A 15337-nucleotide genomic window follows, 5' to 3' on the forward strand; every position below is an offset into this window, starting at 1 on the left:
CGAAAGTTCGACTAGTTATTGAAGGTTAAATTATTCTTTGTACAAGGGTGGGTTAAATGTGAGATTTTTGCGGCGCTGTCGACGCAGTTTTTGGGAAAAATTGCGTCGACTTTCAAGCAAAAAAAAAAAACGCTCGTGTGTTCGTGGCGGAGTTTTTGAGTGCTCGAGTTCTTGAGGTTATACATTACTGCAATGGATTTGTTTGCCTTGCAGACAAAGTATCTTCTAGCCTTGAAGAACCTGTGTGATAACGGAGTTGTTGATCCGTGCCCTCCACTTTGTGACATCAAGGGATGTTACACAGCGCAGTTTGAACACACCATACTACTGAGACCCACAGTAAAGGAAGTGATAAGCAGAGGAGATGATTACTGAGACACTATCCTGATGGATTGACCCTTTAGCTTCCAATAGCGCTGAAAAACAAATCTAAAAATAATCCATAAAATTCGTTTTATAAAATGCTAAAAAAAACAATCGCTTCAGTAGAACGTCAGTACTGGACATATGGCAGTTCCCGTTGTGTCCCGTTTTTATATCCAGTTTAGTTGTAGCCATTCCCTGGGTCTAGGTAAAGGGGTTTTTCCTCGATCATGTTTTCACTGGAAGTACATCGATGAAAGGAAATCTCATCTGTTTCTAGTGCAAAGCGATGATATATTTAAGATGTAGGTAACAAGTGCTGCTCATATCATAGCTTCGAAAAAATGCTCGTATTCCAGTACATCAAATGTAGGAATTAGAGAATTCTTTTCCTAGAGAATAGACCCTTCTCCAAAATGGCGGACGAAAATTCAAATACGTTTAAATTAAAAACGTATACCAGCAATAGAAAAAGCACTTTTACTTTAGTAACGTGCAAAGTTTCAGCAGATCAGGTGTAATATCAGCTGAGAAAATGTAAGTTGAAAAATGAAAAATTTACAGACGTTTGTATGACTGGGGGTATCACGTATACCCCCAGTCATACAAACGACTGTAAATTTCTCAAATTTCATCTTACATTTCCTAAGCTGATATAACACCTAATATGCTGAAACTTTGCAAGGTTTCTAAAGTAAAGGTGCTCTTTCCAGTGCTGGTATCAAGTTTTTATTCAGTTCAATTTTAACTCATTCAAATCTGTTGCCGCCATTTTGGAGAAGGGTCTATTCACCTGCAAACAAATATCTAACGTCTATATGTTTTTGTGTCTGAGTGGTTCAAGGTATATTTTCTTGTAACTGTCATAGAATGAGTAATTAAAACCGTATTCACCTTGTCTAGCTGCTTGTGTGACGTTAAAGCTGCTGTGCCTTCCTTCGTAACCCCTATCAAGGTTTGTGCACAAAAATAATACTATTGGTAGCCTGCGTAGGGCTAGGGCGCGCGAGACACGCGCGCGAGAGAAGCCCTCGCGCTCCTCGCCTTTTTTCGCGCCCTTTATATTTTTCACGCGCCTGCCACGCAGGCATACTATTGGTGGGAAATATTGCTGCAATTCGTTCCCTGTTTGCAACCCACAGATGAGACATTTGATACAGCATTAAAATGTTTAAAGAAATTCAGGTACTCTTTGCTTTCGTGAAGGGTATAGCTTTATTTTTGACCATTTCTATCCGCGTTGCTAACCGAAAGAATTTTTGGAGAATGATTTCTTCAAAAATACATGAAAAAAATTTGTTCGAATTGTTTTTAAAAAATTCAAACAACTGAAATAAATATGAACACTCCACTTCCTTGTCAAGTAATTTCAAATCTCTGAATAAGTATTTTAGATATTTACAACGGGAAAAGTCTCTCCAATTATGCATGGTGTTTGAAAATTTTAGTTCATCAAGTTAGCAGATATCCTGAAACAAAGGAGAAACCAAGTGTTTATGCAAAGAATCATTTCAAATATATAGCGTCAGTATAAACAGCACAGTTTATTTGCATTGGAAAAGTCTTGGTGGTTGAATCGTTTTCGTGCAAATCCTCCCTTTTATTGGACAGCCCATTTTATCTACTCTCTATCATAAAGGGAGGAGGGGAGGGGAACGGCCCGCCTACCATAACTGTTAATCCCTATTCCCCCCCCCCCCCCCTCCCTCGTTCTGGTGGCGCCAATTGCGAAGTATTACGTCATGTTGAAAATTTTGTCCCTGTCCCCTCTTTTCCCGCGTTCTGCCGTGGAAGGCGGCACCCTTCCCACCCCTCCCCCTCCTGTTTATCCGGGTTCTTGCCTCCTCTCAATTCTATTATAATGAAGGATAAACGCGAGCAATCTTCTGACGGACCTTCGTCCCTATTTTTTTCACGAGGAAATTTTAGTGTAACTATCTTTCCAGGTGCCAGAGTACCGTCTATTTCTTCTAAGTTTTGTTTGTACGCCATTCAGTGGAACTTCAATTTAACGAAGTGCCAAGGGCTAGGGAAAATGGCTCACTATATCGAGGGTTCGTAAAATCGAGGTTCCACTCTAGTTTGTAGTCCAACAGTCACAGAAACAACCAGAAGTTCCCTCAAAATTTGTTCGCCTTTTTCTCAAAATCTCCAGAGATCAAATCCGCCTGAAAAATAGATTTCTCTTAAAGAAGGCAGAGAATTACACTGAATATTCTCCAAACGATGTGAAAATTATCTTAACTTGCCTGCTCTTTATCCTCCGAGCCAGAATCCGAAAAAGATCGAGAATCGCACGACGACACATCAGAGCTTGTTGAGGAACACTGATTCTTAGGAATCGGTGCAGCGTGCTTCAATGACGCGCAAGCTTGTTGCTCTTGAGCAGCTAATAAAGCCTTGTACTTGAGCACTTTACTCTGTCGTTTCCTGTGTGAAGAATGAATCGTGTAGGTATTCGAGCAGAATGGTAACCAAGCTTGGGAATATCACATCAATTACTTTCCCATTGCCTGCATAGTTTTCGGGATTATTCTAGAGATTGGGAAGCAGGGATGGCGCAGTGGGAGAGCACTCGCCTCCCGCCAATGTGGCCCGGGTTCGATTCCTGGACTCGCCGTCCAATGTGGGTTGAGTTTGTTCTTGGTTCGAGAGTTTTTTCTCCGGGTATTCCGGTTTTCCCTTCTCCTCAAAAACTAACACTTCTAAATTCCAATTCGATCTGGAAAGTGTCCCCAATTAGTGTTCTGCGCTAATTACAGGGATTTATTTTATTATTTTTTTATTTATTGGCCCAGTAAGCCCCAACATCATCATCGGTCGGCTGAGGAACAGTCGTCTGTAAGGCGTCGCTGACTGGCCCGGAAAAATGTGACCATGGAACTTGAGTTGTCACAAGATGACCGTCGACAGCAAAGGGCTGGTGCCCCATTCGGAGATTTTAGAGGTCACTTTTAATACTATATTAATTTGTCCGCTTAAACTACGAGAGCCGGAGGCTTTGTTCAGTACCATTTACACGCGAAGCAAAGACAATGAAACTTACCTGGGAGGTGGGAAGAATCGAGCGCTGGCTTTTTCCCTCTCTTTCTGGCATTTGAAGCACAGACAACTCTTTTGAGGAAATTTGTTGAGATCAACTGCAAAGCCCATTTTCTCCCTGCCACTTACATCGCAAGTCATCGCTCCTGGTCTAGCATAGTTAGTACAGGCAGGTTTACGCATGCGCATGAGTCTTCCTGACCCAATATACAACTGGGGTACGACCTTACGCCGGGTATTAATATTGCTTGATGACCGGGGACTCTGGGGATATGGCAAAATGATCGCTCTCGCGAAACGAATTTCACTATCTAGTGTGGTCTTGGGTGGGGCACCCCACGGGTCGTTTTGGTAACATTGCGTCTCCTTGATCACCTTTCGATGCCTGGCCGCTCGTCTGTCACGTGACTTGTCCACATTCTCTTCCATGATCACTGACTGTGGACAAAGAATATAAATACTCAGTTAGAAAAAATGGTAGAAAAAAATATCACAACATAGGGATAGGGTGACTTAAACAAGAACAAACCACTTGCTGACTTAACTACTATTAATTCTTTTAATTGTATACTGGCTTATACAAGACCAATTCTCAAGCCAAATCTCTGAACAACAGCAACGACGTCTTGAAAAGCCACGAGACTGAACTGTGCTATAAATGCGGACTTTGCATGACAAAGTTTATTCTGAGAATGATGATTTATCAGTATGACACAGGCAAACTCGGAAAAAGAAATTCCGAGTGCTCCTATTAGGAGTCGAACCTAAGACCTTCTGATTACTAGTTCGGATGCTCTACCACTGAGCTACAGGAGACTCGTGGGAGCTAAGGCCATTAAACTAGGTTTATGGGACAAACATTCTGCATACTGCTAGGGTTGGAATGCCAATGAGTGGCATATGCGCAATGAAAGGACATGTGATGTAATATTTTAAGCCTGGTGAACAAACATACATTCTGTATGCGAATGTAAGACTTTCAGAAAATAAATACACAGGAGGCGCACTGTTTCAAGGGATGTCATTTTCCGTTTTTTACCAGGGACCTAAATTTTACAACTCCTTGTGTACAGAAATCGTCAACTCGTCCTCCTCTGTCTTCTTTAAGAAAGCACTTAAGGCGTTTTTCTATAATAACTATTAGTAGTTTTCATTTTCTTGTAGCTTTTATTTTCGTAATATATCCTTCCGTTTGACATTGTAATTGTATAAAATTGTAATTGTATCCGTCGTCGTGCTCTTATCTTCTTTTTTGACTTCATCTTGTAAAATAATAACTGAAGAGACCTAATTAATATAAGCTTCATAGTTTCCTTTAGGTCTCCTCGCCATTGTTACATCTATCTTTTTCTATTTTTTTTTTTTTTTTGTTTTGTTTACATTGTATTTGTGGTGCGGTAAAATAAATAAATTAAAAAAAAAATTAAAAATGTCTTACATTCCAAACTCTGAATGTAGTGGAATTAATTTCTTTCGTTCAAACACCTCTGTTATTTCAAGTAGGATCTTATATATTATACCTTTGAGCGTACAATGCTCTCCTCCAAAGAATACTGTGTCTCCCGTGTTTGTTGTTTGATCACAAGTCTCTTCTCTCGATTTATGTCGATCTGTCGTTTCTTTTCATCCACGATCCAGGAAATCGCCGTGTTAAGATCACCTTCCAAACTAGCTGAATGTTGAGTTGAAGTCAGATGCTTGATGAAGAGACGATTTTCTAGCGCCCTCTGTCCACCAATAAATCCCTTTCCTAAAATATAATAATATCAAAAATGTTTACTTACAAGCATTCTTATATAGCTTTTTTGAAAGGTTTAGCTTTGTCACTAAAGTCGGAAATTGAAAAATGAGTTAACAGTCGGACACACATACTACGCGGAAGAATTTATTTGTGCAGTTTGTCGCGCGAAAACAAAAAACATTTGTAATACAGTATTATAAAATATATAACAAGTCTACGATGAAAATTCTCGGAAAAAAGTGTTAGAGCATCCAGACTAGTAACTGGAAGGTCGTGGGTTCGATTCCTGCTAAGGGCCCTGAAATTTTTTCCGAGAATTTCTACCGTGTACCTATTATCTATTTCATTTTTATAGCATTTGCTATTTTTAAAATACTTAACACCTTACCTCGCCTTAAGTCCGTGCTTGCTGTTGGTGGTTTTACCGGCCCAGGAGGGGTTGGGGGCTCAACTGAAAAACAAACCACAAAACTCGTACTTTGAACCTCATTATGAAAGCAAGGCAAGTGTAAAGCTTTTTGTATGAAAACTAGTGTTCATTCATATGCAAACAAAATTCCATTTGTCAGTCCAAATTTTGCTCAAATCCCAGCTTCCAGTCCAAATTTTGCCCCAGATCTCATTCAAAGTACCTAAATTAATTCCCATTGCATTCCCATTGCATCAATCCAGGGATGGCGCAGTGGTGAGAGCACTCGCCTCCCACCAATGTGGCCCGGGTTCGAATCCCGGACTCGGCGTCATATGTGGGTTGAGTTTGTTGTTGGTCCTCGTCTTTGCTCCGAGAGGTTTTTCTCCGGGTACTCCAGTTTTCCCCTCTCCTCAAAAAAAAAAAAAAAAACAACACTTCTAAATTCCAATTCGATCTGTAAAGTGTCCCCAATTAGTGCTCCGCGCTAAATACATTGACACTTAAATAAAGTTATTTATTTATTTTTTATTAAATCCCATTTTCCAGGTGACAAAAAGGCAAATTAATCCCAGTTCCCAATCTAAGCTAATAACGCACGCTCCTTAAAGACCAATAGGCCATTCTCGAGTTGCTTTGAACCTCATTGTAAAAGTGAGGCTAAGTGCAAGGTTTTTGTTATGAAAATTCATTTTCATTCACATGCAAACAAATTTAATTTTCATATGAAAAACTTTGCACTCAGCCTTGCCTTCATAATGAGGTTCACAGCAACTCGGAAGTGGCCCATTGCACCCAAACATTTTGCAAGACGAACGTTTGAAAAAGTTGAAATACTTTTAAGATTGCTTGTTTGCGGTGACTGACAACTCGACAAACAAATGGATGGTTGTATAATCATGCTGTTGAGTCTAACTATCGGGAATTAATGGCTGTAAAGATCCAAAAGAATCACTTACCATCATCACTGTATTCCGCAGCCTTTGCTGAGCCAGTTTTGTCAGCACTAGTAACAGTATCATTATCCATTGCAACATTTTCTGTCCCTGACTTCTCGCTCTTGTAGATAACTTCGTCGTCGTCATTTTCAATTGTTATCATAACCTCGTCTCTTGGAGCCACAGGAGTCTTGCACGACTCGGTGGAGGAGCTGTTACTATCTGTTGTTATGAAAGAGCCTTTTGTTAATTCATCAGAAGTAGCGGGAGATAAGTTTGAGTTCGAGGATTTGTTGGGTGTGGTTGGTTGGGCTGGTGAGGTTCTGTTGCCGATGGCGGTGCAGGGAACAGTTGGTGTTGTGGTCAAATCAGGGGTTTCATCCGATGGAATAGTCAAAGTGATTTCCGATAGAGATACAGTAGATTCGTTGGAGACCACGTGCTCAGACTTGATTGACATCGCAGAAGTAAACGGAGGAGAGGGAGGTTGGGTAATATTTTCGGATTCCAGCTTCGCCGAGCACTCAGGGACAGATTCATTGGTGGCACAACTTTCCTGTTTTGAGATCAGTGGTGATCTAGATTTTACGCAGGGCAATGTTTCAGAAAGGGACGAACAGGCGAACGAAGTGTCCAGGAAAGTCGTTTCAGGAATACCAACAGCCACGGAAGCCTGTGCTCTGGGAGATTGAGCAAGCACAAAAGTTTGATCATCACCATTTGATACCGGCCGTTCTTGTGACGGTGCAGTGGAAGGATCTGCTTTACCATTGTCCTTTGGTGGTTCTTTTGCACTCTCCATTCCCATCTCAAGATCTTTTCTCCGCAGACAACGTTGCCTACATTTCTTCCTGTAGAAAAATAGATGAACCCAGCAGGTTTAGCTGGTCTTATGACTGGTTTGTTCCAGGAAGTCATCGCGCAAGGAGCGAAGGAACAGCCGAGAGTGAAGAAAAAGGAATGCAGACGCTTGTCTGGCCGCAGCTGCCTTTTATCCGCTCGAGTACTTTTTCATAACGCGCAACAATCGGAGTGCCTAGTAAAGGCTTCTGCAATAACTTTTCAATGCTTTGACCTCGCGAGGCAGCAGAATAACCATGATCGTTTTCTTTCTGGTTATCTTTTAAACGAAAAGGTAATGTTCATACTAGTTATCATTTAAAGTGAAGAACACAATTGTAATACATGCAAGGCTAGTATAATAGAGATTTAACACAGGCCAACTCTGGCCCCCCAGAAGAAGAAGATGAGCTGCTTTTCACTAGATATACTTAATTAATAAATCGCTCTTGAAGTTATCTTTTCAGCATAAAGTAGAGATTCAATATATCATGCCAGCCATCAAAGGATCATCTTTCTTTCCGAAATTGTATGCCATGTAGCGGCAGTGCGCAGTGTGCAGATAGAAAACTTTGATTCTTAAAACTTTTGAATAAGAACATATGAAACATATATTTGAGCTGCTGGTGAAGATTAAATAGAAGAAAGACTCTCGCAGAACGAAAAGAAAGCCTGAAAAAATTCAGGCTTGAACGGGATTCGAACCCATGACCTCTGCGATGCCGGTGCAGTGCTCTACCTACTGAGCTATCAAACCAATTGGGAGCTGGTCATTTTGTGAATTCGTAATATACCTGGCAGGAATCAAATCTCCCCGCCTGCAAGATATGTGTAACAAAACTATGTAAACAGTTTATAGTTAAAAACAAACACATACCACAGACAAACCAATCCAATAATCAAACACAGGAACACCACGAAGCCAGCGCAAGCTGCTCCAATGATAATGGCAGTGTTTGACCCCAGAAGATGATCTGGTTCATCACCATCCTCCTCCGGTTCTTCCTCAGTCAAGTCGGATCTCGCTTTCCTTCTTTTCTTGAAACGTATTCGTCTGTTATCTTTGATCCCACTTCCGAGATGCGCAACATTATTCCATCGAGTCGCTGCGGACTTGATTTTGTAATGAGCAGCTGTTTTTGCCTGTGAAGCGTTGGCTTGAGTACCTTTTTGTGACGGTCGATCATGTTGTGTAACTTTGAGTCCGTCATATGGAGAGTGGTCATCCTTTGCTGATTTGCTGCGCGATTTTCTCTGATCGTCGACTTCAACAAAATCGCCTTCTTTTGATTCATGTGAAGATGTATCACTTGATAAAGATAAGCCTTCTTGGTTCTTACTGGTTTGAATTGTTAACTTTACGGGTACTTGTGCACCGGAAGTAGAAACTTCGTACCTCTGTGGGACATGTTCGTCTTCATGTCCAGCTACTGAGAGCTTGTGAGATGCTTTGCTCTTATTGAATTTAGATGGCGCGCCTAGGAGTAACAAAAAAAGATGAAAACAAGTTATCAAATAATTTGAAAGAGAATCAAGATACAAGTAGGTGAAATTAGAAATGCTTCATTAATAAAAAAAATCACTGAAAAATCACTTCCGCCAAGATACTAGAACGCCCTTAGCGCAAGCTCGCGCGCGCGGCAGCCGCGAAAAAGTGCGCGAGAGACCCACCGTAATTTTTTCTTTGCCTAAAAAACCTTAGATATGCTTTATAATTACATTTTGATCACTATTCGATTCGCCATCGCTCAATGAACAGAAAGTGCTTAATGGCACTATACGAGAACGTATCATTGTGACGCAGTCAATGTGAACCAATCAGGGTTGCGCGCGTGAGATGCTATCTGCAAAGAACTTTGGCTGATGTTGTTCCGAAGAGTTTTGTTGCCTGGCAACTGTTTTATTTACATGTAAACTTTTAAACGGGTTACATATAAATCAATTTTGAGCGTAATTTTACGTTTTGAGTTAATGAGCCTATTAAAGCGAGAGCACACTCCAACCGTCGCCTTGCGAGTTAACTAGTAAAGAAAAATTCGTAGTTTTCTTGGCGTTTGAAAATAGCACGAATTTCCGTAAATATAATTTACGATGGGAAATAGTTTTCACAAAAAATCCCAAGAAGTTTTAGTTAAAGATAATTCAAACGAAGAAAACTTTACTGTTCACAGTTCAGAAAGATGCGCGTAGCTGTGTTTGGAAGCGCGCGGTTTCCTTTTCAGATGCAAGGATAAGCTAAGCCCGCGGGAAAAAAATGAGCTTACGCATTCAAAGCGCCGTAACACGTTCAATCATTTAAATAATCGAATAAAAGGCAATGAAATAGTACTTCTTACCTTTACAACCCGTGATGGACACCAGTAGAAACAATAAAAATACTTTCCTCTTTTTCATTTTCATTTTGAATAAACGAGTGGATAATCCATCGTGTTTCCAAAGAAAAATGAACAAATTACGTCACAAACGCAGATTTCGTAACTTATGTTCGATTAATCTCGCGCGTAAGAATATCCGTCACGTCTTCCAAGTAAAAAGAGCGAAGGTACATGAAGCTGAATCATTTAAATTCAAATTCTTCAGTCTTTGTCATTAAGTTATGACTGTGACTGGCTGATAAGCAATCTGCAAAAGAGCATACTCAGCTGACGGCAGTGAAGGAAAAAGTCGCGGTCCCGGTTGCTAGTATTGAAATTCAAAAAGAAAATCAGGGATAGCCGTGCATTTTTAGAGATAATTTCAAAAGCAACAATAATTCTAAAAACCTTAAAATACAAAGCAATGCATGACGGGGGTTTCCTCTTCTCGCTTTTTTTTTCCAAACTGAATAATCCTTATTAAGTTCTGCTTTCTTTTCCCGCAGTTTTAAACCGCGCAAAAATACCGCTGTATTAGTAGGCACAGGAAACCCGACTTTCTGAGACCATCCCAAGATGCACAGAACATATGCGCAGTAACAAAAGAAGGAACCGTCCTTAAGTGTCTTTTTACGTGTTTATTTTTAGCGTGTACTTGTACACTGTATACCACTTACGATTACGTTTCTTGCAACCAACTCAATGCTAAAAATAACTAAAATACACAAAGCAAAGATCTTCCATGATTTAATATTGCACCAGTTGAAAATGCAAATCAAGAGTAAAATTTTCTCAGTAAAAGTACTTTGTATGTATTACGTGTATTTTGTATCTAGTGGTTGAGAAATATTTTAAAAATATATTTTATGTTGAGAAAGTTAAAAATGCAAATTTTCCAACCCTGAGTGTAGTAAATACAGACATTTTCTCTACAGAAAACCTTTTTCTCTGGTCAGTAGCAACATATATTAACTTTATAATAAAGGGAGGGGTTCACGGTTCTGCGCATGTCCATGAATCAAAACACTTTTTCGCCTTTGCTCGCGATGACCCAAGCCTGTTTAATTTAATTCGTTGTTTATGAACTATTCGGAAGGGAATAGGTAAATCAGGTGGTAAATTTTTCATATGATACCGCTATTTCGCATGCAAATAACTGTAAACACATCAACCGTGGAATAAATCCTACGGGTCAACACCAAATTCAATATCAACAATATGAGTACAATCCACTAGCATTTTCTGTGAATTTTGGTCATCAGTCATTCTGCTCGGACTAATTATAGCATATGATTAATGAAGTACATGTGAGTGGGATTTTTAAGGCCATAAAGTTGATAAGAAAGAGAAAAAAGCATTTAGATTCATGCACAAGCGCTGAAATGTTAACCCCTCCCTTTAAATAGTAAATTATTGACATTTATTCTTGATATACACCTTCTTGAGTTAAAACTTAAGCTGGCCAAAAATTATATCTTTTGGGTTTTTGAACTTAGTTTGATAAACAAATTGACAGCAGTTTTCTGTGGTCTACACTCTTGACTTGTAGATCAAAAAAATAATGTCATAAAAAGTTAAAAAATCAACGGCTCATGGTCCCACTTGAGTTTTGAACATTTTATGACATCATTTTATTGTCTATGGGGAGTATAGACCATAGAAAACTGCCCTCCATTTGTTTTTTACAGTAACATGGAAAAAATACAAATGGAATTGGCTTTAGTTTCCCTACAGAATGTGCGCGCGTTACATCTGACGTCATTTTTATTGTCTGTACTCTTATAGACAATAACTACGATCCAATCAATGCGCAAGATCAGAGTTTTGACAGTTATTGTAAAATGGACTTTACAGAAAAATAAATCAAACCCTCTACAAGGCTGTCGCCTAAGAAAAATTTCAAGGAGCCCACAAGACCAAAAACCAAAAAGTTAGGAGCCCAACATGTAAAGTGTTAGGTGCTGCAGCAAAAATTTTAGACGTCCAGACATTTTCTTGGGTGCCCAGGCTACTGGACTTCTGTTAGGAAGCAGCCTTGATTTATGTTCCCACAGGCCTTCTGAGGCCATACTCTGTATAAACTTGTCCGATCACAGCTCCAGCAAGGGCAACACAAGATATAACACTGGCATATTGCACAACAATATGAGCACTTCTTGTATACCAATTTGAATAAAAGCCAAGACCAAGGGTGATGCAAGCAACAAGGAAAACTAACGAGCCGCACACAGCATGCAGCTGTTTAAGTTGGCTAGGCTTCAGTTTCTTTGCAAGTGGCAGCTTGGAGTACATAACACCAACACCCTGTAGAGATTGAAGACAGATAAGAATAACTGTGCTGAGACCCAAGAGTCCATGCCAGCTTTTAAAATGTGGCTTGTTGTACATGTTCTTGTTGTAGTAGATTGCGGCAAAACCTCCCAGTGCAGATATCACAGCGGAGGTCTGTAGGATCCAGTGGAATTTGACCTTGGTGGCTCGAGGAGATGTAATGATTAAGGAACTTTGTGGTGAAAACATCAGGATTGCTTCAATCATCAGGAAGCAGAACTGAATTTTAAAGAAAATATGCAAAATGTTATGGACAGCTGTTATTGAATACAGAACACAATATCATCAACTCATAAGACATAAGACATAAGACATAAAAACTTTATTTATCCATGGTGGAAATTAAAGCTAGAAAGCTTATGGGGCCATGCCAAAAAGAAAAAGATAAAAATACAAAACTAAAAAAAATTTCAAAATTTCAAAGTTTCCTGACCCTCGCTCTACAACTGGATCCATGTCTCAGATAAATACAAAATATAATCACAAGTATACAAAATCTGTGTCCATATGTTGTATGGTGGGAGGCGACTCGGCTGAAAAGTTCAGTTCTCTAAGATCTGATGATTGTCAAGCCTTCTTCATGAAGGCCTTGATTCCTATGCCATTTGCAAGCGGTGAGAGTCATACAATAGCTATGTACTTACACTCAATGCCATGAGGGTGGGATGCCATGAGAAAAGACCTGGAATCAAACAGACACAACAAAATTACAATATAGCTTATCAATTTAATAACATACATTAAAAACGTATTTAGCACAGAGTACCAATAAATTTATTGGGGACACTCTCTAGATCAAATTGGAAATTTACAACTGTTGAATTTTGAGGAGAGAGGAAAACCAGAGTGCCTGGAGAAAAACTCAGTTCTAATATTAGTGACTGGGATGTGCAAATGATCCCAATTGTTAGCCTTGAAAAAGTCCAGTAACGCTAAAGCTGAGTACAAAAAAGTTAACGGTCAGAACGTAACCCCTAAAAGCCCCTTTTTGGACATAAAAAAGCAAACCCTGGGTTCACTATATGTTATACTATATTTATTAATTTATAGTTAATTTAAATTTAATTTATTTAATTATATAGCGCCCTTTAACATTAGAATGATCAAAGGCACTTTACAATCAAGAAAACTAATATAACATTACTTAGTTGTCTTATTATTTATCTTGCATTTTTTTTTTATTAGTTTTAACGTAGGGGTCCTATTGAAAACAGATATACTTTTTGTATTCTGACAGGATTACCCTAGTTAAATAAAGGTTTACTACTACTATAAGTGAAACCCAAAAGAAGTCCTTACATACATCTGTAAATATTTGACCCCAAAAAGTCACCACAAATTTTTCCAACCAAAAAAATCCTCAGCTTGCTTGTTTCAACACCCCCCCCCCCCCACCCCCTACCTTTGCACCTTCCTGTAACTAATACACCAAAGTATCTGGGAATGAACCACTAATTGCGTCTCTGTTTTCACTACCCTGCAAGTAGAGATCCCTTCGATCTTCCGCTCTCTGCTCGCAAGGCATATTTTCACATAAGTTATAATGAATCATGGTCTTTAAAAATGAGAACTCAGGACAAGGGTGGTCACCCATCATGGTTTGAGTTGTTTTCATATGTCCCAAATTTAGTTTTGCTCTAAAAAACATGTCACTTATATAAACCTTTTTTCCCCGAATGTTAATATATAAGCTTAAGCTTATGCAAATAATTTTTGACTTTGTAAAGCAGTACTTGGCCTGTAAAGGAAAAAAAAGATTAAGCGTGTTACAAATATATTTCCGATACTAAATTTGATTACTTTCAAAGGTTTTCTCCCTGTAGTACGCCTGTCAAGGATTTCTCCTCCAAACCAAGTAATCTATGATTCACTCTTTTGAACAAATCACTACTGAATGAATAAGCTTTATACTTGAAGGAATATTTTTCGATAACTTACTCGTCCCTGGTTGAGCAAGCCATATCACTACCAAAGGTATGATATGCACCATACTGAACACAACACTTCTTTGAGATTTCACGGTTTTCTCCGAAGTTTGAAGCCCCTCGCCGATCAAGTCTTCTTTCATAGTTCTTTCATAGTTGTTGTTGGTAACCAGGCCTTCTGAGAAGAATTCCATACATGCCTTTCGCACGTCACCTTCTCAGCTGGGCGCCGATTGGTCGCAAAATTCAAAATATTCAGTCTTCCGCTTGTAGCCTCCCTTAGGGGTTCCTTCCCCTTCGTGGGGAAAGAAACGAGTGACGAACCCCTAAGGACGTCTGCGTGGGAGGCTATTCCGCTTGCAGATGTTCTTCAAAAGAACAAATGTTTAGAAATGGAATACCTGGGAGAGAGAAATCCTCATTCAATCACTACAGTGGATTGTGGAATTTTTCCCTCTTGTTGGTAAACCACAGAGCGATGCAAAAATTCAAAAAAATTGCCCTTGTTCGCAGTATTTATTTAAGCTTACGCTTAAGCTTGGTTTGTTTAATCAGTGATTTCAGTTTTTCAGATACTTCCTCCCTTTCTTTTCCTTTCCTTGCCTTCCGTTTCCAGCTTACCTGTTGCCGTACCCAGCCCCCCCCCCCCCCCCCACCTTTTTTTTCTCGAGAAAATAAGACTGCCCTATTCCAGGGCCCTGGCCCTGTTCCGTATTTTTAAAAAAGATCTGTATTCTAATCTCCCTTGTTATTTTGATAGGCAGCTTAATTCTCCTTATGATAATCAGTGCTTTAGGTTATGATAAGAAAGAGAATTGTCCAGATGCTAAACCAAATTCTCTTAAGTAGAAGCATACCAAAAACATCTGACAGTTGTACCACAACCCCTCTCTCCAGTTTCTGTATCCTCCCATCCCCCATCCCCACTACAGTCGGCTGGGTACTGAATAAAGGGATCAGACGGTTTAAGCGGAAAGGGAAACTTGTACTTATAAATATTTGGCATGTGATAATAATCTGGAAGGAGGAAAAGGCAGAAAAAAATAAAACGTGTTAGATACAAATTTGCATACAAATTTATTCTGTAAACAAAACCGGCTAACAATATTTATCGAACAACATGGTAACGCAATCAAATAATGTCTGTTTGTGGTTTAAAGTAAAATGGATGAGAGATTGAATGATTTTTTGTTTTCTTTCCAGAAAGTGAGCTTATGTGAATAGATCCAAATGATTAAATAGAACGTTTGATCGCAGAATAAAATGAATAGGAAGCCATTTAAAGGCGTTGTGTTCGTTTCCGTGACTGATTGATTGCGAGTCACGGCCATTGCAAACACGTTTACAGTTTCATTGTTTGATACGCTCTGTTTTCTTTCCAAAGGCTTCTATTC

The 15337-nt window shown here is 39.4% G+C and overlaps 3 protein-coding genes across 6 annotated transcripts in view; 1 reads left to right on the plus strand and 2 right to left on the minus strand.

Annotated features, from left to right (window-relative positions):
- The window catches only part of LOC146459055 (uncharacterized), a 20527-nt gene extending 19262 nt beyond the window's left edge, over positions 1 to 1265 (plus strand). For both annotated transcript variants that reach the window (XM_085090010.1, XM_085090011.1), the window contains exon 13: positions 214 to 1265. In XM_085090010.1, the coding sequence (XP_084946136.1) occupies positions 214 to 375 (162 nt within the window). In that variant the 3' untranslated portion in view covers positions 376 to 1265. The remainder of the gene's footprint in view (positions 1 to 213) is intronic.
- Positions 898 to 9785, minus strand: LOC146459056 (uncharacterized). 3 transcript variants are annotated; one of them, XM_085090000.1, is made up of 8 exons: positions 9670 to 9785; positions 8214 to 8811; positions 6515 to 7344; positions 5535 to 5597; positions 4926 to 5155; positions 3410 to 3843; positions 2613 to 2793; positions 898 to 1832 (listed from the first exon to the last, which is right to left on the minus strand). In XM_085090000.1, exons 1-8 carry the CDS (start codon positions 9731 to 9733, stop codon positions 1821 to 1823), a joined length of 2412 nt encoding a protein of 803 aa, XP_084946126.1. In that variant the 5' UTR covers positions 9734 to 9785; the 3' UTR covers positions 898 to 1820. The 3 variants fall into 3 exon arrangements, with proteins under 3 accessions (XP_084946126.1, XP_084946124.1, XP_084946125.1); XM_085089998.1 differs by having other exon boundaries at positions 8211 to 8811; XM_085089999.1 differs by having other exon boundaries at positions 4926 to 5150; positions 5530 to 5597; positions 8211 to 8811.
- Positions 9786 to 10310: 525 nt separating this feature from the next.
- On the minus strand, positions 10311 to 14086 carry LOC146459057 (transmembrane reductase CYB561D2-like). Its single transcript, XM_085089941.1, has 3 exons — positions 13957 to 14086; positions 12663 to 12700; positions 10311 to 12237 (listed from the first exon to the last, which is right to left on the minus strand). The coding sequence occupies exons 1-3, from the start codon at positions 14084 to 14086 to the stop codon at positions 11728 to 11730; spliced, it is 678 nt and encodes a 225-aa protein (XP_084946067.1). The 3' UTR covers positions 10311 to 11727.
- Positions 14087 to 15337: the final 1251 nt, after the last annotated feature.

The sequence above is a fragment of the Pavona decussata genome, unplaced genomic scaffold, assembly GCF_977016875.1.
Source record: "Pavona decussata unplaced genomic scaffold, jaPavDecu1.1 SCAFFOLD_223, whole genome shotgun sequence".
In the NCBI taxonomy this organism is placed as follows: Eukaryota; Metazoa; Cnidaria; class Anthozoa; order Scleractinia; family Agariciidae; genus Pavona; species Pavona decussata.

What these genes read in the sequence shown, in the direction of transcription:
- LOC146459056 (XM_085089998.1), bottom strand. Translation starts at nt 9,733, where the DNA reads ATGAAAATGAAAAAGAGGAAAGTATTTTTATTGTTTCTACTGGTGTCC. An exon ending in GTCCATCACGGGTTGTAAAG is followed by an intron (nt 8,812 to 9,669) that starts GTAAGAAGTACT and finishes TGTTACTCCTAG; the next exon opens with GCGCGCCATCTAAATTCAAT. An exon ending in CGATTCTTCCCACCTCCCAG is followed by an intron (nt 2,794 to 3,409) that starts GTAAGTTTCATT and finishes TTCTTCACACAG; the next exon opens with GAAACGACAGAGTAAAGTGC.
- LOC146459057 (XM_085089941.1), bottom strand. Translation starts at nt 14,086, where the DNA reads ATGAAAGAAGACTTGATCGGCGAGGGGCTTCAAACTTCGGAGAAAACC. An exon ending in GCTTGCTCAACCAGGGACGA is followed by an intron (nt 12,701 to 13,956) that starts GTAAGTTATCGA and finishes GTTTGATTCCAG; the next exon opens with GTCTTTTCTCATGGCATCCC. An exon ending in CCACCCTCATGGCATTGAGT is followed by an intron (nt 12,238 to 12,662) that starts GTAAGTACATAG and finishes TTTAAAATTCAG; the next exon opens with TTCTGCTTCCTGATGATTGA.